The sequence below is a fragment of the Saccopteryx leptura genome, chromosome 10, assembly GCF_036850995.1.
Source record: "Saccopteryx leptura isolate mSacLep1 chromosome 10, mSacLep1_pri_phased_curated, whole genome shotgun sequence".
Taxonomy (NCBI): Eukaryota; Metazoa; Chordata; class Mammalia; order Chiroptera; family Emballonuridae; genus Saccopteryx; species Saccopteryx leptura.
The window spans coordinates 36,356,774-36,375,536 of record NC_089512.1 but is presented as its reverse complement, the minus strand read 5'-3'; the positions used below and the strand labels follow the sequence as shown (position 1 = coordinate 36,375,536).

At 40.8% G+C, this 18,763-nt stretch overlaps 1 protein-coding gene across 2 annotated transcripts in view; it reads right to left on the bottom strand.

The window, feature by feature from the left end:
* DNAJC13 (DnaJ heat shock protein family (Hsp40) member C13) overlaps positions 1-18,763 on the bottom strand; it is a 129,778-nt gene that overhangs the window by 87,320 nt on the left and 23,695 nt on the right. For both annotated transcript variants that reach the window (XM_066350411.1, XM_066350412.1), the window contains exons 3-5: positions 1,993-2,068; positions 706-855; positions 262-303 (exon numbers count right to left, since the gene is read on the bottom strand). In XM_066350411.1, coding sequence (XP_066206508.1) covers positions 262-303; positions 706-855; positions 1,993-2,068 — 268 coding nt within the window. The remainder of the gene's footprint in view (positions 1-261; positions 304-705; positions 856-1,992; positions 2,069-18,763) is intronic.

Below are 18,763 nucleotides of genomic sequence, written 5' to 3'. Positions count from 1 at the left end.
GACTCCATGAATGGTGACAGCATGGTTTTCAATGTCCACAGTTCTCTGTCCAAACAATAATAAATCTAATTCCGCATATTTGAGTTTCCTATTAAACTATACTCATCTCTCTATCACGTAGTATTGGGAGACATTAAAATTATGTTTCCTTTTTCTCCTTTAACTTTGCCAGAAAAAGAACATAAAAGCCATGGGATGATTTTTAATAAAGGGCAATATTTGAACAAATAAATATAGATATTAATAAATGTTAATACTTACCCTTCCTGTAATTTTTCCTTCTGAAAAATCAGTCCTAAATCTCTGAAAGAAAAAAATATAACCCCAATTAATAACAACAGACTGAAAAGGAAGAATTACAGATCAGTCCTTTCTATCCATAACAAATAAAATCCCAGTTTGGTAACCTTGATATTAAGAAAGGGTATTTAACAGAAAGTGTATGGAACTTTTTTGAAAACAAGATAACTAAACATATAACTGCTTTGTTCTGTATATAAACTTAAAAAGACTAAACTATCAATTACACAGGTTTTTCCAGTATTTCAGCTAGAGAAAAGTACAAGTTTCAGTGTTGTATCAAGGTCAATAAGAGAAAATAAGCACAGTGGGAATAGAGGTTCACAACTTTGAAACCTTACGTTAATATAACTTTCATTTTAAAAAGAGGAGAAATTTAGTTTATTAATATGGAACTATTCTTACCAATGCTTCTGTAAGAAGTTCTGTTCTGTGCTCTGTAGAAAATTTCAAAGTTTCTGACTTTTTCCCACTGCCCTTACGAAATGTGAGGTTGAACTCTGTTCCTTGTCCTTTTCCAACAGGGCTGATGCTGCAAATGTCTCCATAAGGCCACTACCAAAAGAGAGGAATTATTTCGACTGGTGCTAAAATATAGTAAAATACAACAATTATTTTCACTACTTAATTCCACAATCACTAATAAAAAAATTTTACAATAATATTGAGGTCTAGAAGTTATTTATGTCTTACAGTAATTCTATAACACAAACATTTTTTAAAGTTTTCAGTCACCAGAGACATTAAAATTTTCTATCTGTACTTCAATTTTAATGATTAATGACATTAACCCAAAACAATAAAATACATAGACGTGAAACAAAATGGGGAATATTTTGTTACCTACAAATCTGTTAAAACCAATAAAAAAAGAATCTGTAAAACATGCCTAATTTAGAACTAAAGTGGGCTAGAATATATACAAATGTTACTTATCCATGTTCAGTTAGTCTTGACTTTATAATCAGTAATTCTAGCTCCATGACAAGTATTTTCCAACCACTGTACTTGTGACTGCACTTGTGACTTATGTATCCCTGTATTACACTAACAACAAAGCCTTTAAAATTATAGAACTAATTTACCAATTCTATATAAGCAAGATGGCTTCTACAGTAACGTTATCAAATAGTAGCAACCATTTAGAGCAGGGGTCCCCAAACTTTTTACACAGGGGGCCAGTTCACTGTCCCTCAGACCGTTGGAGGGCCGGACTATAAAAAAAACTATGCACACTGCACCTATCTTATTTTAAAGTAAAAAAAACAAAACGGAAACAAATACAGTATTTAAAATAAAGAACAAATAAATTTAAATCAACAAACTGACAAGTATTTCAATGGGAACTATGCTCCTCTCACTGACCACCAATGAAAGAGATGCCCCTTCTGGAAGTGCGGCGGGCCAGATAAATGGCCTCAGGGGGCCGCATGCAGCCCAGGGGCGGGAGGCTGTAGTTTGGGGACCCTTGATTTAGAGCCTAGAAACTGTCAAATTCTCTTCCTGCTGCCTTTTATTTATTTTTGGTCCTGAGCACTGAACATTATATAAGCATACCAATCTCTTTTATATTTAATATTTCTAACCTAAAGTTTTAACCTGATTTCAGGCCAGGGAGTTATGGGTCATATCTTGGCTTTTAAAATTCAAATGGCATTCAAAGGAATACTTAACAGCTTCTAACATGATTACCTGATTTGTTACTTCTAAAGTATTGGGATTATATGTAGTAATTGCATGGGTTCCAACTGAAAAGACTCGCTTATACCTACAAAGAAAAACAAGTACTGAAATTTAGTCTTTAAAGAAACACTTTGTAATTAAATATATATCACCACAAAAGGAACATTTCAATAAATAAACAGAAATGTGTCAGCAGTGACTAAATATAGCTTAGTTTTATATTCTCACATTTAAAAAATATTTTTATTTATTGATTTTAGAGAGAGGAGAGAGAGAGAAAGAGGGTGGGGGAAAGGAACAGGAAGCATCAACTCATAGTAGTGCTTCTCATATGTTATGTGCTTTGACCGAGCAAGCCCAGGGTTTCCAACTGGCAACCTCAGCATTCCAGGCCAATGCATTCATTATCTACTGCACCACCACAGGTCAGGCTATTCTCACATCCTTTAACATTCTAAAATGTTAATTTGTATTAAAACCCACCCACCATTCATTACTGTGAACTAATAAGATCCTTAATTAGAAAAGTATCTAAGCAAGAAATCTTGAATTGTTAGTATACAAGGGTCCTTAGGTTACAACAGTCTCAACATCCTATGTTTCGAGTTTACATGCTCACTCCCATAAAATCTTTTAAAAACTGAGATGTATTTCGGATTACCCAGTTAGCGTTGTACTTATGGACTATGTAGTAGTTTTTAACAAAACCATGTTACAAAGGAAGGAAAAGCTATGACTTGCAACTTGTCAGTCACAGCCATATCCTGGAAACTTAATCATTTCAATTTAAGCAACTACCTATTACATTTAAGTGTTGCAATTTTATAGACGTAGGAAACACACACTACAGACAAGCAATTTTCACTTCTCACTTGACTTCCTTCACTTAAAGTAACAAACATCTAAAGGAGGAAAACCATTTGGATTATCAGTAATCCTTTACAAGAGATAGGAATGCATAATAATAAAAGTGAAACTGAATTAGAAAACCTTATTTAAAACTCTTATTTCCTTGGAAATAAAATTTAAGAACAGGTAAAACATTAGTCTAAGAAAAAAAAATTAAGATTAAAAGTTTACAACCATAGACACACATACATAAAAATGATGTATATAATTCTATGCTGATAAATTTGAAAACTAAAAAGAAATCAACCCCAAAATAGAAGAATTTAAGAAAGCTGCAAAGAATTATACTGTAAAAACACCAAGGCTCAAACAAGGAGATAAAACCTTAAAGGAACAGGTTACATCCTATGCTTCCTAAATTGTTCCAGACAACAGATTAAAGACAGCCTCTCAATTCTTTTAGTGAACCTGATAAGACAGCACAAAAAAAGGAAAAAAATTACACCAATCTATTTTTATTTCTTTTTTTTTATTTTTTTATTTTTTTTAGAGAGGAGAGGGAGAGACAGAGAGAGAGAGGAGAGACAGAGAGAAGGGGGGTAAGAGAGAGAAAGAGGAGAGACAGAGAGAGAGAAGGGGGTAGGAGCTGGAAGCGTCAACTCCCATATGTGCCTTGACCAGGCAAGCCCAAGGTTTTGAACCGGTGACCTCAGCATTTCCAGGTCGACACTTTATCCACTGCGCCACCACAGGTCAGGCACACCAATCTATTTTTAAATTAATATTAGCAGTAAGAATCAAGTAACATATTAAAATATATAGTTATACACCATGACCAAACGTTCATTTCAGGAAAAGAAAGTTCAAGATTAGAAAAATTTATTAATAAAATTGATTCTATTTAGTGAAATATCTTTTCAGTTTAAGAGATTTTTACATTATCAAAATGGATGTTAAATACAATCAAATGCACTTTTGACACCTATGGAGATCACATTTTTCTGTGTTTAAACTACAAACACAATAAAAAGACATACATTTCCTTAAACCAACAGCCATGATCAGACTCAAGGGTAGCACACTAGAAACATACCCATTAAGATCAAGAGAGGCCCTGGCCGGTTGGCTCAGTCGTAGAGCGTCGGCCTGGCATGCAGAAGTCCCGGGTTCGATTCCCGGCCAGGGCACACAGGAGAGGCGCCTATCTGCTTCTCCACCCCCCCCCCTCCTTCCTCTCTGCCTCTCTCTCCCCCTCCCGCAGCGAGGCTCCATTGGAGCAAAGATGGCCCGGGCGCTGGGGATGGCTCCTTGGCCTCTGCCCCAGGAGCTGGAGTGGCTCTGGTCTCGACAGAGCGAAGCCCCGGAGGGGCAGAGCATCATCCCCTGGTGGGCAGAGCGTAGCCCCCTGGTGGGCATGCCAGGTGGATCCCGGTCAGGCGCATGTGGGAGTCTGTCTGACTGTCTCTCCCCATTTCCAGCTTCAGAAAAATACAAAAAAAAAAAAAAAAAGATCAAGAGAAATTCTTCTGCCTGCCCAGGTGGTGGCGCAGTGGATAGAGCATCTGTTAAACCTAATCCTGAGAGATTTGACATGTTGAAGACAGGAACAAAATCCGTGGATTGCACATTAAAGCTTTATTGTCTAGCTTAGCCAAACGGCGACAACTCCGACAGAAATCTGAGGGAGAGTGCGCCGGCCCTTTGTTCTACTTAGTTTTTATAGGTTTGTAAGTGGGAAGGAAGTACAGAAGCAAAAATTGCAATTAGGTGTTCTTTACTACTATTGGTTATAGTCATATGTCTTTTAACATGATAGGACTATGTTTAATTTGCAAGCCATACATTATTTTGGAGAAAACAAAATTTATAAGTCAACACAATGGTAGAAAGATGTCTCTTTACATATTAAAAGGCATTCCTATATTTTCTAATGTTTATCCCCCATCTCTCTGTCCAGAGTCACATGTATTAACCACATGCATTTACATAGGAGAGGTAGTTTCCCTGGGGACAATTGCCCGCAAATGGCTCATTGCTATAAGAAAAGGTTTATTTTGGCTTTTCTCTTCCTGCACCTGGCTAGCCATTCACCCCTTTCCCCACAGGTGTGGTGGAATGTCTGGGAATCCATGTTTTCCTCCCCTTTGTATTTACAATACAATGCCAAGGGCCATCCTGGTTTTACACCAATCACACAGTACAGAGATTATTATAAAAAATCCCCTGCACACTTTAACCCAAATTAATAAAATATTCTTCAAGCCTCTTAAAATATTAATATTAATTCTGTAGCTTTTGGTACAACACCTATGGGTGAAGTGGCGCAGTGGCTCCTCACATCGAACTGGGACACAGAGAACCCAGGTTCGAAACCCCGGGGTCGCCAGCTTGAGCACAGCTCACCAGCTTAAGCCCAAGATCGCTGGCTTGAGCAAGGGGTCACCAGCTTAAGCCCAAGATCGCTGGCTTGAGCAAGGGGTCCCTCCATCAAGAAACATGAGAAAGCAATCAATGAACAAATAAGATGCCGCAAGGAAAAATTGATGCTTCCCATCTCTCTCCCTTCCTGTCTGTCTGTCTCTCTCTGTCTGTCACAAAGAAAGATTTCCCATATTTTAATTTTGCTGTTGTCAAATCAGTATATTACATAATAAAAATGTTAGTTATTTCCACTTAGGGAAAAAATAATAGATTTTACTAATCTATCACATATTCATATGAAAAGTACTGCTACATTACAAGTATTGATATTTTCCCCCTAAATTCAAATGTCTAAAGTAGAGTGGGAAACTAAAGAGAGCACTTACTTCTAACATAAAAACATTCAATAGCTGTTTTCTAAAGTGGAGTGAGGGTTGAGGGATTGTGAAATAGATGAGGATTTACCTAAACACCTAAAACTCTCAAAACTTCAGAAGTATAATCAATTAATGGAAACAAAGAAAAATACGGAAGATCTTGTTAAATTAGTATTTGCAGAAGACTGCATAATAAAATTAAATAGTAGATATAAATGTGAAATAAATTTTAACTTTCAAAATCATCTTGAGAATCAAATGCCATTTTTATAATCCTAAAATGAAAATGCAGTATGTTTATTTTACTTTGGGAGCAAAAGCATAAAAATTAAAAGCCTGAAAATTTCCAAATGTCAACTGATGTTGTCACATTCCAAGTCTTAGCGGAGACCAGAGACCAGTTAGAAAATCATCTTTGCAATTCTACACTAACTTCCACACAACCAGGGCCCTCTAACATGTTTCTCATGCAAGAACTTTTTTGTGTGTGTGTGACAGAGACAGAGAAAGAGAAAGAGAGAGGGACAAATAGGGAAAGAGGCAGAAGGGAAAGAGATGAGAAGCATCAATTTTTTGTTGTGGCACCTTATTTGTTCATTGATTGCTTTCTCATATGTGCCTTGACAAGGGTTAAGGGGTCGTCTACAGCAGACCGAGTAACCCCTTGTTCAAGCCAGCGACTTTGGGTTCAAGCTGGTGAGCTGTGCTCAAACCAGATGAGCCTGTGCTCAAGCTGGCAACTTCAAGGTTTCGAACCTGGGTGCTCTGCGTCCCAGTCCAACGCTCTATCCACTGCACCACCGCCTGATCAGGCTCATGTAAGAACTTTCAGAGATGATCAAAATGTCCAACTCCTACAGTCCATGTAGCTATTGAGCACTTGAAATGTGACTAATACAACCAAATTTTAAATTTTATTTAAATTTAATTAGCTATAAGTGGTTAGTGGCTGCCATATTGGAAGAGCATATTCTAGATCAGGGGTCTCAAACTCAACTCAGCATGTGGGCCGCAGAGCAAGATCACAGCCGTTCAGCGGGCCGCACTAGGTCTACAAAAGGCAACTGTTACGCAACACTTTTCTCACTGCAGTTGAAAACAAAAAAAAATCAGTACAACAAGCACAATCGTACATGCAGTTTACTCAGTGTCACAAAACGACCAGAAACTGTAGTTCGCATCACAACTGCTGTTAACTAAGCTAATATCTAGCTAGGATGCTAGAGAAATGAAAAATACAAGTAGGCCCCTAGGCTTACTTAATTTTATCCAAAATATTTTGAACTTCGTGGATTAGTCTGCGGCTGCACAAAATTGTTCGGCGGGCCGCATGCGGCCCGCAGGCCGCGAGTTTGAGACCCCTGTTCTAGATCCTTCAAGAAAAGTATCCTGGAGTTAGGTGCCCATTAGGCCCAAAGTACTGTCAAAACTGGTAAACTCAGAGCTATCATTCAGATAAATACTGACCTCTAAAAGCCTTAAGAAGAAAGATATAGGCTCAGGCCAGGGATGTCCTGTGTTCAATTCCTGGTCATGGCACACAGGAAAGGCACCCATCTGCTTCTCCACCCCTCCCCCTCTCGCTTCTCTCTCTCTCTCTCTCTTCCCCTCCCACAGCCATGGCTCAATTGGAGCAAGTTGGCCCTGGGAACTGAGGATGGCTCCATGGCCTCCACTTCAGGCTATAAGAAGAGCTTGGTTGCTGAGCAATGGCCCAGATGGGCAGAGCATTGCCCGCTAGTGGGCTCTCTGGGTGGATCCTGGTCAGGGCACATGTAGGAGTTTGTCTTTACCTACCCTCCTTTCACTGAATTAAAAAAAAAGAAAAAAGCAAGAAAGCTATAAGAAAATTCTTAAACTTCTCTTATATACTCCTCTATTCCCTTTCCATTCCTCCATAAGAGTTCTCATACCTCTTTTCTCTAGAATGGCTACTGAACTACCCTATAAGGACAGGGCAAATACCTGCAGGGCATTTAAAACACTTCTGTAAACAGCCCTTAACCTTCAAAGAAAATATAAAAAGCCCTTCGTATGATTTAAAGATTAAAATCTGAATGATCTCACATATATGGTATGTCAAGTCACAATATTTGGAATTAAAATTTTTTAAAATCTAAGTCACTAATGTCCTAACTCAGAGATTTTCAACCTTTTTCACTTCGTGGCATACATAATTACTAAAATTCTGAGGCACACCAAAAAATATATATTTTTGCAGATATGACAAAAAAAAGTATAATTTTGATTGATTTACAAAAATAATTACCTACCCTTTTTACTCCAAAATGACTTTTTAAAAAATCAGGTGCCTATACTTGTATATACGAATTTCTGATACCAAGAATTAACCAATCAGATGCAACCTTATTGTATGGCATGTCCAATAAGACGAAAGTGTATTACTATATGACCTATATATTGTTATGGTTCAAGACAGGGCATTCACACCAGACAACTATTGCTGTGTTCGCTATTGTCATTTTTTTATTTGACAATCTAACAGGAAAGTGGTCAGTGCCCCTGACTAAGTAGTCAGGTATTACATGTTTTAAAACTTTTTGCAGCACACATCAAAAATCACTGTCCTAAGTCATAGAAAATAGACAAAGATCCTACAAATTCAGGAAGGTACATGTCTTCATTACCTTTTAAACTCTTAACTCCTACCATAGTACTCAGCACTGCATACAGCAAATGCTCAATGTTTGTCAGATATATGCTAAGTAGTCCTATCTATCCAACAGTAAGGCAACATAGCCTGATTAGGCAGTGGTACAGTGGACATAACATCAGCCTGAGATGTGAGGACCTAGGTTCAAAACCTCGAGGTTGACAGCCTGAGAGTGGGCTCATCTGACTTGAGTGTAAGATCATAGACATGATTCTATGGTCGCTGGTTTGAGCTCAAGGTCACTGGCTTGGCTGGAGGCCCCTGGTCAAGGCACATAAAAGCAATCAATGAACAACTAAGGTACTGCAACAAAGAATTGATGCTTCTCATCTCCCTTCCTGTCTGTCCCTGTCCCTCTATCTCTCTCACATAAAACAAAACAGTAAATCAACATGCATTCAAATCAATGACCCATTGCTTTACTCTTGTTTTTAAAACAAAATATAAGTCAGACATGTAAGGCCAGGGGACGCCGCCATCGTGGCTATTCACATGCAGGTTCCTTTTAGATTTGGCAGACATTAAAGAAACAGTGGAGTCAAAATATGGTGGGCCATTCCTTTATTCTAGCCTCGCACCCAGCCAGCGAGAAACACACAGAGGGAAAACACTTCCCTTTCCATTCAGGGTTCCCAAACACTTCCCTTTCCATTCAGGGCTCCCAAGCCATCGACACATCCAGGTTTTCCTAGAATCAAAGGTCCCCACCAGTCTTAGTCACCTCTGGTTCCCCATCTGTACATCTTCTCCCTCCTCTTTGCTCTCACCCTGCAAAAATGGCTTCCTACTCTCAGCACAGACTGGCTTCTTTCCCTGCCATCTAGGCTTATTTCTCTGCAAAAAGTGGCTTCCTCCTCCTAAAAAAACTACCTGGGCCCACAAAAACCCCTCCTCCAGCACACGTTAGCATAACAACAGCCCTTCCCAAGCAGGAAGGTAATTAGCAGTTTTACCTGGGCAGCTCCACTTTTAACAATAAAAGTGAGCAAACTCAGAAATCATATTTTACAAACTCATTTGCCTAACAGACAGCAATTAATTTCACACTAAATTTTTATTCATAACCACTATAACATCAGGAAAAGACTAAGTTCATATTTTTGTGGAAAAAACTACATTTTACTATATGCAAAGAGAAACTGCTATTTAAAAATCACATCAATTTGCTGTTTTATGGGGTTTAAGATTAATTTGTTGGCTAGTTCTTTTTTTCCTCTCTTTTTTCTTTCTTAAAGGAAAGGAAGAGAGATAGTGAGACTCCTGCATGCACCCCGACTGGGACTCACCTGGCAACCCCCATCGGAGGCCCATGCTTGATTCAACCCAGCTATTTTTAGCACCCGGAACCAATGCTTGAACCAATCAAGCCACTGGCTGTGGGAGAGGAAGAGGGAAAGAAGAGAGAGAAGCAGACGGTTGATTCTCCTGTGTGCCCTAACTGGGAATCCAACCCAGGATATCTATACCCTGGGCCAATGCTCTATCCACTGAGCCAGCCAACCAGGGCCAAATTATTGGCTAAGTCTTAAAAAAGTATCACACTAAAAGAAAGTTCTTATTATAAAAATACAACTATATAAAATCAAGTTACAAAAGGAATTTAGATTAATGTAAACGAAACATGAGAAACATGACAAAAGACACCATACACATAGATAATATAAAGAAAAGTAAAAGCAAAAAACTAAGAAACTAGGCCCTGGCCGGTTGGCTCAGGGGTAGAGCGTCGGCCTGGCGTGCGGGGGATCCGGGTTTGATTTCCGGCCAGGGCACATAGGAGAGGCGCCCATTCGCTTCTCCACCCCCCACCCTCCTTCCTCTCTGTCTCTCTCTTCCCCTCCTGCAGCCAAGGCTCCATTGGAGCAAAGATGGCCCGGGCGCTGGGGATGGCTCCTCGCCTCTGCCCCAGGCGCTAGAGTGGCTCTGGTCACGGCAGAGCGACGCCCTGGAGAGGCAGAGCGTAGCCCCTGGTGGGCGTGCCAGGTGGATCCCGGTCGAGCGCATGCGGGAGTCTGTCTGACTGTCTCTCCCCGTTTCCAGCTTCAGGGAAAAAAAAAAAAAACTAAGAAACTAATATTCATTATTGACTTTACTGCATTTGTTCCATTATATTCAGGATCTAAAGTTACACACATCCACATATGCCTATTACAAGAGTAGACATTTCTCCTCCTTGTAGTACTCCAGTCTGCTGGGAACTACCAGTGTCATGTAGAAGAAACCTACTCAAGACACAAACTTACATCAAGAAGAAGAGGGGGAGGCCTACCAAGGGAGGCAAAGAAGAACTGAATTTTCTTCTCCCTTAGCTTTTATTGATCAGAAGCAGAACAGAGATAACAGGATTACAAGGGAGGGAGATCAGGTGATAAGGGGAAAGAATGGCTAATGGCCATTTTGCTGACAAGGAGAAAGAGCTAATTTGGGTCAGTACATTCTTTATCTTCTGCTAATTAACAAGCACAAAGGAAGGGGCAATCCAGAACCCTAGGCTAATTTCCTAAAGCCCTTCACATGTATTCCTTTGTGTCTGCGAAAAGGTCACTTGCACAGCTTCTTGGTGTTTGCATCCAAGAGACATTCACTCAGGGCTTTTAACCGAAAGTTCCCCAGTCCAAGTCACAGAGACTTCAAGGTTAGACGGGTTTTCCCTACACCTAAGTTTTCATTATGTCACAGATTTATTCTAATGTGATAGGTTATTAAGAAATGTGATTTATTTTACCTATTAACTATAGTGTTACTTAAAATTATGACACTAGAAGCATTAATGCAAATTAGCAAATAAAAAATGAGGCAATTGCTTTATCTATGGGGCTTCCTGCTCCCATAGCAATTGGCGATTCAGATAAGAACAAGTAAAACACACTGTGCTTATAATAAAGCTAATGAAGATAAGAAAGGTCATCTGAAAGCAAGGAAAGACCACTGAAGCAAAAGCTCAGGAAATAATCAAGTCTGAATTTGACAGATGATGTTCAGATTTTTGAATAGACAGAATTAACTTGTATTAACTTAAACTAAAAAACACTAAAAATGTTAACTCCTGCAAACAAAAATGTATCATTCTATTGCTTTCCTCTTTGAAACAACTTTTGATAACCTGTATTTTTTTCATATGGTAACTGTTGGTCAAATAAGTTTGTAAATATGATATATGTTTGCTTGCTTATAGTTTGCACTGGGTGTGGGGGAGAGACTATAGGCAGGCAGGGTCATTATAGCCTAAGAAGGCTTAGTTTTAAGCCTAAGCTTTTCCCCACACCCTTGACTGTTGCATGATAGGGGGTGGTGCACTCCCATGAGGAATTTCATTATGCCTCAAATAAATAGGGCGTGGTGCACTCTCACAAGGAATCCCATTATGCCTCAGATAAGTGACTTTTGTATCAGAGACTTCCTTGTTTGTATATTGGACTAAAGGTTTTGATTTCTACACTATAAAATGGGGCAGAGGAGCCCATGCAGGAAGAGAGCAGAGAAAGGCCACGTGGAGGATAGAAGAGCAGAGAAATGTTATGTGGAGGAGAGAAGCAGCCAAGATGGTGGAGTGCTGAAGGAGAAGCCAGTTTGTGCAGAGAGAAGGAGATGGGGAACAGAGGTGAATAAGACTGGTGAGGTAAAACCTTTGATTCTAGGAAACTCGGATAAGTCAGTGGCTTTGGGAGCCCAGAATGGAAAGGGAAGTGTTTTCCCACTGTGTGTATTTCTTGCCCGCTGGGTGCATGCAAGCTAGGATTAAAGCTAATGGCCCACCGGTTCTTGGCTCCGTTGTTTCATTATCGTCTGTCCAAATCAAATGTGAACCTGCATGGGCCAGGCGGCTGTGATGGTGGCCGTGGCTACTGGCCATACAGTAACTTTAAAAAATAAAAATAGCCTGACCAGGCGGAGGCGCAGTGGATAGAGCGTTGGACTAGGATGCAGAAGACCCAGGTTCGAGACCCCGAGGTCACCAGCTTGAGCGCAGGCTCATCTGGTTTGAGCAAAAAGCCCACCAGCTTGAACCCAAGGTCGCTGGCTCCAGCAAGGGGTTACTCGGTCTGCTGAAGGCCCGTGGTCAAGGCACATATGAGAAAGCAATCAATGAACAACTAAGGTGTTGCAACACACAATGAAAAACTAATGATTGATGCTTCTCATCTCTCTCCGTTTCTGTTTGTCTGTCCCTGTCTATCCCTCTCTCTGACTCACTCTCTGTCTCTGTAAAAAATAAATAAATAAGCCCTGGCCGGTTGGCTCAGCGGTAGAGCGTCGGCCTAGCGTGCGGAGGACCCGGGTTCGATTCCTGGCCAGGGCACACAGGAGAAGCGCCCATTTGCTTCTCCACCCCTCCGCCGTGCTTTCCTCTCTGTCTCTCTCTTCCCCTCTCGCAGCCAAGGCTCCATTGGAGCAAAGATGGCCCAGGCGCTGGGGATGGCTCTGTGGCCTCTGCCTCAGGCGCTAGAATGGCTCTGGTCACAAGATGGCGATGCCCAGGATGGGCAGAGCATCGCCCCCTGGTGGGAAGAGCGTCGCCCCCTGGTGGGCGTGCTGGGTGGATCCCGGTCGGGCGCATGCGGGAGTCTGTCTGACTGTCTCTTCCTGTTTCCAGCTTCAGAAAAATGAAAATAAATAAATAAATAAAAAATAATAAATAAATAAATAAATAAATAAAATAAAAATTAAAAAAAAAATAAAAATAAAAATAAACTAATGTGTTGACTCAGATACTGCATTTGGGTCCCGGGTTGGTGGCTCAGTGGATAGAACTTCAACTAGCATATGGATGTCCCAGGTTCAATGCCTGGTCAGGACACAAAGGAAAAATGAACATCTACTTCTCCCCTCCCCTTTTCTCCCTCTTCCCCTCCTGCAGCCAGTGGCTCAATTGGTTTGAATGTAGCCCTGGGCAGAGGATAGCTCTGTTGAAGCACATCAGCCTCAGGTGCTAAAAATAGCCCAGTTCTCAAGCATCAGTCCAACATGGGGTTGCTGTGTGGATCCTGGTCAGGTACATGCATAGAGTCTGTCTATGTCCCATTCTCTCGTCTTAAAAAAGATACTGCATTTGGTATTATCACTGATCCAATATTCAATGAACACATAACACTGTACTTGGTTCAACCATACAGCAGTAAATAAGAGAATCACAGTCCCTTAAAGACCTATATTTTGTTTATTATCTAGTTAACTAATTCAGACATCTGAATAAACTATAAAGTTGTAAGAGCTAAGATACTTGTCACTAATGTGAAAAATAATTTGAGAGTCAAATACTCTTCACAGTCTTATATCAATTAGGCATGTACAAGGGCATCAACACAAAGAGATACTACAAAAGTATTGGCCACCATCAAAATGTCTTACTTTTCTGCAAAGAAATTCGTATTATTCAGTTTTCTCTCAAACTAGAGAAAATTCAACATCACTACTAGTAAAGTACAGAAAAAGCTCCATGTTTCCTATTAAAATAAGTTATCAAATTTCTTTAGGTCATAAAACCTTTATATGTTACTTCTAATAAGACCCACGATCCTTTCAGTGGCTAGTCTATGCAATGGGCCTCATTTTATCTAGAACTGAAAGAAGCTTTAGTGTTACTCGTTTAGTTTCCATAACATGTAGCTTGAACCTTTACAGCACCCTGGGCAAAGAGGGCTAGTTTTAATGGTTCACTACTGGCACAAGGGAACTAACTAACCTTTCCAAAAAGTAATTCTATTCATTTCCCAGTACAGCAGATATTGACAATTGTTCTTTGTAACTAAGCCAACAAATATCACCCTCTGCTCCAAGTTCTGTCTTTTGGCTTCACACAGAACATAACTAACTTTTCTGTCAATCAGACTTTCAATTTGAATTCTCTTTCCTAGGATGAACACCCTAGTTCTTTCAACCTTTTTAAAATAAGTTTGGCACCGCCTGACCAGGCGGTGGAGCAGTGGATAGAGTGTTGGACTGGGATGCCAAGGACCCAGGTTCGAGACCCCGAGGTCACCAGCTTGAGTGTGGGCTCATCTGGTTTGAGCAACAGCTCACCAGCTTGGACCCAACCCAAGGTCGCTGGCTCAACAAGGGGTTACTCGGTCTGCTGAAGGCCCGCGGTCAAGGCATATATGAGAAAGCAATCAATGAACAATTAAGGTGTCGCAATGCACAGGGAAAAACTAATGATTGATGCTTCTCATCTCTCCGTTCCTGTCTGTGTGTCTCTGTCTATCCCTCTCTCTCTCTCTCTGTCTCTGTAAATAAATAAATAAATAAATAAGTTTGGCCCCATGGCTGGGTAGCTCAGTTGGTTGGAGCATTGTCCTATATACCAAGGCTGTGGGTTTGGTCCCCAGTCAGGGCACATGTAATATTCAACCAATAAATGCATAGCATAAAAATGTAGAACATGACCCTGGCCGGTTGGCTCAGTGGTAGAGCGTCAGCCTGGCATGCAGGAGTCCCGGGTTCGATTCCTGGCCAGGGCACACAGGAGAAGCGTCCATCTCATTCTCCACTCCTCCCCCTCTCCTTCCTCTCTGTCTCTCTCTTCCCATCCGACAGCCGAGGCTCTATTGGAGCAGAGTTGGCCTGGGTGCTAGGGATGGCTCCGTGGCCTCTGCCTCAGGTGCTAGAATGGCTCTGGTTGCAGCAGAGCGACGCCCCAGATGGGCAGAGCATCACCCCCTGGTGGGCATGCCAGGTGAATCCTGGTCATGCGGGAGTTTGTCTGACTGCCTCCCTGTTTCCAACTTCAGAAAAATACAAAAAAAATAAAAAAAAAATAAGGAGGGAAAAATAAAAGTAGAACAAATCAATGTTTCCCCATCTCCACTTCCATTCTCTCTAAAAAGTCAATACATTTTTTTAAAAAATGTAAATATGTTTTGGCCACCAACTTCTAGAAGCCTTTAAGAGTCTCACGGAATCTGGTCTTGCCCTTTTATATGAATAAAGCTTGAAAATCCAGTTACTTAAACTAGAGTTTTAGTTCAGCAAATGAAACTAAGGATATCTGAAATATAATACAAGGTTTTTCAGAGTTAGGACAGAAATGGTAAGCACTGCTAATGGAGGTACAGTGGTACCTTGAGATACGTACGAACAGACCAACATACGAATTTTTTAAGATACAAGCTGCTACTCGATCCGTAATTTTGTTAGAGATCTGAGCAAAATTCCAAGATACGAGTCATTATTCAGGAAGTTGCCACTAGTTGGCGCGCTGGCGCACGGGTCCAGTATCGGCAGCACACCAGCATCTTGTTCCTTCTCACGTGTTACCCGCAGAATTCAGTTGAATTTCATGTGCTATACTCATTCTTGCATCATTTTTGCTAACGTTTTCTGTGTGCTATCATGGGGCTGAAGAAAGTGAGTGTGAAGGACATTGGTGAGAAGAAGAGAATGATGTCGATAGAAGTAAAGCAAGAAATAACAGAAAAACATGAGCGTGTTGTATAAGTGACTGAACTGGCAAGGCTGTACGACCACAATAAATCTACAATTTGTACCATCCTTAAACAAAAGGATACCATCAAAAGCACAAATCCAGCAAAAGGAACTACAATTCTGTCCTAATTAAGGACAGATATTCATGAAGAAATAGAGAAGCTGATACTGATGTGGGTGAGAGAAAGAGCTGGCAGGAGATACAGTGACAGACACTGCAATATGCAAAAAGGCACATATTATTTATAGCGACTTGAAGAAGAAAGAACCATCAACCTCAAAAGAGGCAGCTTAAGATACGTTTAAAGCAAGTCACGGCTGGTTTGAAAATTTCAAGAAGAGATCTGGCATGCACTCGGTGGTGAGGCATGGTGAAGCTGCGAGTGCTGGCGTTAAGGCAGCTGAGGAGTACTTCGCATGTTTTGCTGCGCTTATCGCAAAGGAAGGCTACATCCCCTAACAAGTGTTTGACGAAACAGGATGTTTTGGAAAAAAATGCCCTGGAGGACTTTCATCACCACAGAGGAGAAGAAGCTGCCAGGCCATAAACCCATGAAGGACCGTCTGACCCTTGCATTGTGTGCAAATGCTAGCGATGACTGTAAAGTAAAGCCACTGCTAGTGTATCATTATGAAAATCCTCGAGCCTTTAAGACTCACAAAATTCTTAAAGAAAAACTGCAGCTTATGTGGCGCGCCAATTCTAGAGCATGGGTTATGCGGCAGTTTTTTTATTGAATGGGTAAATCTCGTCTTTGGTCCTGCAGTGAAGAAATATCTTCAAGAAAATAAATTCCTGATGAAAGCATTACTAATCCTTGAAAATGCTCAAGCCCACCCACCTGGTCTTGAAGATGACATTCTTGATGAGTTCAAATTCGTGAAAGTTCTCTACCTCCCATCCAACACGACTTCAATCTTGCAACCTATGGATCAGCAGGTCATTTCCAACTTTAAAAAGCTTTACACAAAGCACTTGTTCGCCGCTGCTTTGAGGTGACTGAGAATATAAATCTAACCCTTTGAGAGTTTTGGAAAGATCACTACAATATCGTGATATGTTTATGCATTATCGACTTGGCATGGCAAGAGGTTACAAGAAGAACCTTGAACTCGGCATGGAAAAAGGCCTGATGTTGTTGCAGACAGGGACTTCGAAGGATTCGAATCAGAGACCAAGAGCGAGGTAGAAGCGTTTTGGAGGAGACTGTATCCCTCAGAAAGTCGATGGGTCTGGAGGTAGATGAGGGTGACGTAAATGAGCTCGTTGAGGAACATGAGGAACTTCTCTCAACTGAGGAGTTGAAGGAGCTACAGATGATGCAACATATGGAGATTCTGCAAGAGATTAGTAGTGAGGAGGAGGTAGAGTCGGAGGAAATTATTTCTACAAGTGAAATTAAAGACATGCTGGCAACGTGGAGAAGCTTTCAAGTTTCACTGCAAAAAAACACCCAGAAAAAATTTCAACTGGTCCTCTTCAGCAATTTTTAATGACACTTGTTTGTCACATTTCTGTAACATTTTAAAAAGCAGGCACAAGCAGCCCTGGCCGGTTGGCTCAGCGGTAGAGCGTTGGTCTAGCGTGCGGAGGACCCGGGTTCGATTCCCGGCCAGGGCACACAGGAGAAGTGCCCATTTGCTTCTCCACCCCTCCGCCGCACCTTCCTCTCTGTCTCTCTCTCCCCCTCCCGCAGCCAAGGCTCCATTGGAGCAAAGATGGCCCAGGCGCTGGGGATGGCTCTGTGGCCTCTGCCTCAGGCGCTAGAGTGGCTCTGGTCGCAACATGGCGATGCCCAGGATGGGCAGAGCATCGCCCCCTGGTGGGCAGAGCGTTGCCCCACGGTGGGCGTGCCAGGTGGATCCTGGTCGGGCACATGCGGGAGTCTGTCTGACTGTCTCTCCCTGTTTCCAGCTTCAGAAAAATGCAAAAAAAAAAAAAAAAAGGCAGGCACAAGCAAACCTCTTTGGATAGATTTTTATTCAAAAGTTCTGCAAGTGAAAGGGCCAAAAGTGCAGCCAAAAAGGCAAAAACAGATGATGATTAAATGAAAAATACATGATGTTAAGCTTAGGTTAAGTTTAAAGTTAAGAAAGTGCATTTTTTTTTACAATTAAGTTTTTGTGGTTTCGTTTTAAGTAAAGAAAGTGCAATTTTAGTTTTGTTTAAAGTCAAGAAAATGCAGTTTTAGTTTACATTTAGTGTTAAGAAAGTGCAGTTTTAGTTTACGAGTCAACAGTGTTTGCATCCCTTCCTCCCTCCCTCCTCCTCCGCCATTCACCTCCGTTAGCTGCACTCGTCTGTCTCCAAGGTAAGAATACAGTACTAAATAACACTTTTTTATTTTATATATTCTGTTATGCATTGATAAAGTATAAATGTGTATTTCTTAATTAAAAACGTCTTTTTTCATAATTTAGGATGGTTTGGGGATGTTTCACAGGCGTGAATGGATTAAATCTATTTCAGTTATTTTAAATGGGAGAAATTTGTTTGATACACGAGTAGACTGACTTACGAGCTCGGTTACAGAACAAATTAAACTCGTATCTCAAGGTACCACTGTGCTACAGTTTAATAGTCAAGTCTGTCAGCTCTAGAATCACAGATGCCTGGATTCAAATACTGTCTGGACAACTCACTTTCTATGTATCCTCTGATAACTTGAACAGGCTCTCTAAGCTTCAGTTTCCCCATATGAAATGTTGAGAATTAGCAATAATATATGTAAAGTGCTATCACTATTGTTTACAACCAATAAATGCTTGCTGTTCTTATTGCTACTATTCTGCTGACTGACTAATGAGAGAAGTGGCTCAAAACTCCATAGTCAAGGAGATAACTGCAATTACTATCACTGTGTTTCCAATAGTTCTGACTGCTACACTCATTTAAACACAAAACAAAACAGACAACTTGATCATTCATCTGGCTTTATTACCATAATACCATGATACTCTGATACTGGTCAAGCTCCACTTGAAAAATCAGTTTCACTTAAGGAGGACTCTTTCACATTAGAAGTTGTAATCCGTC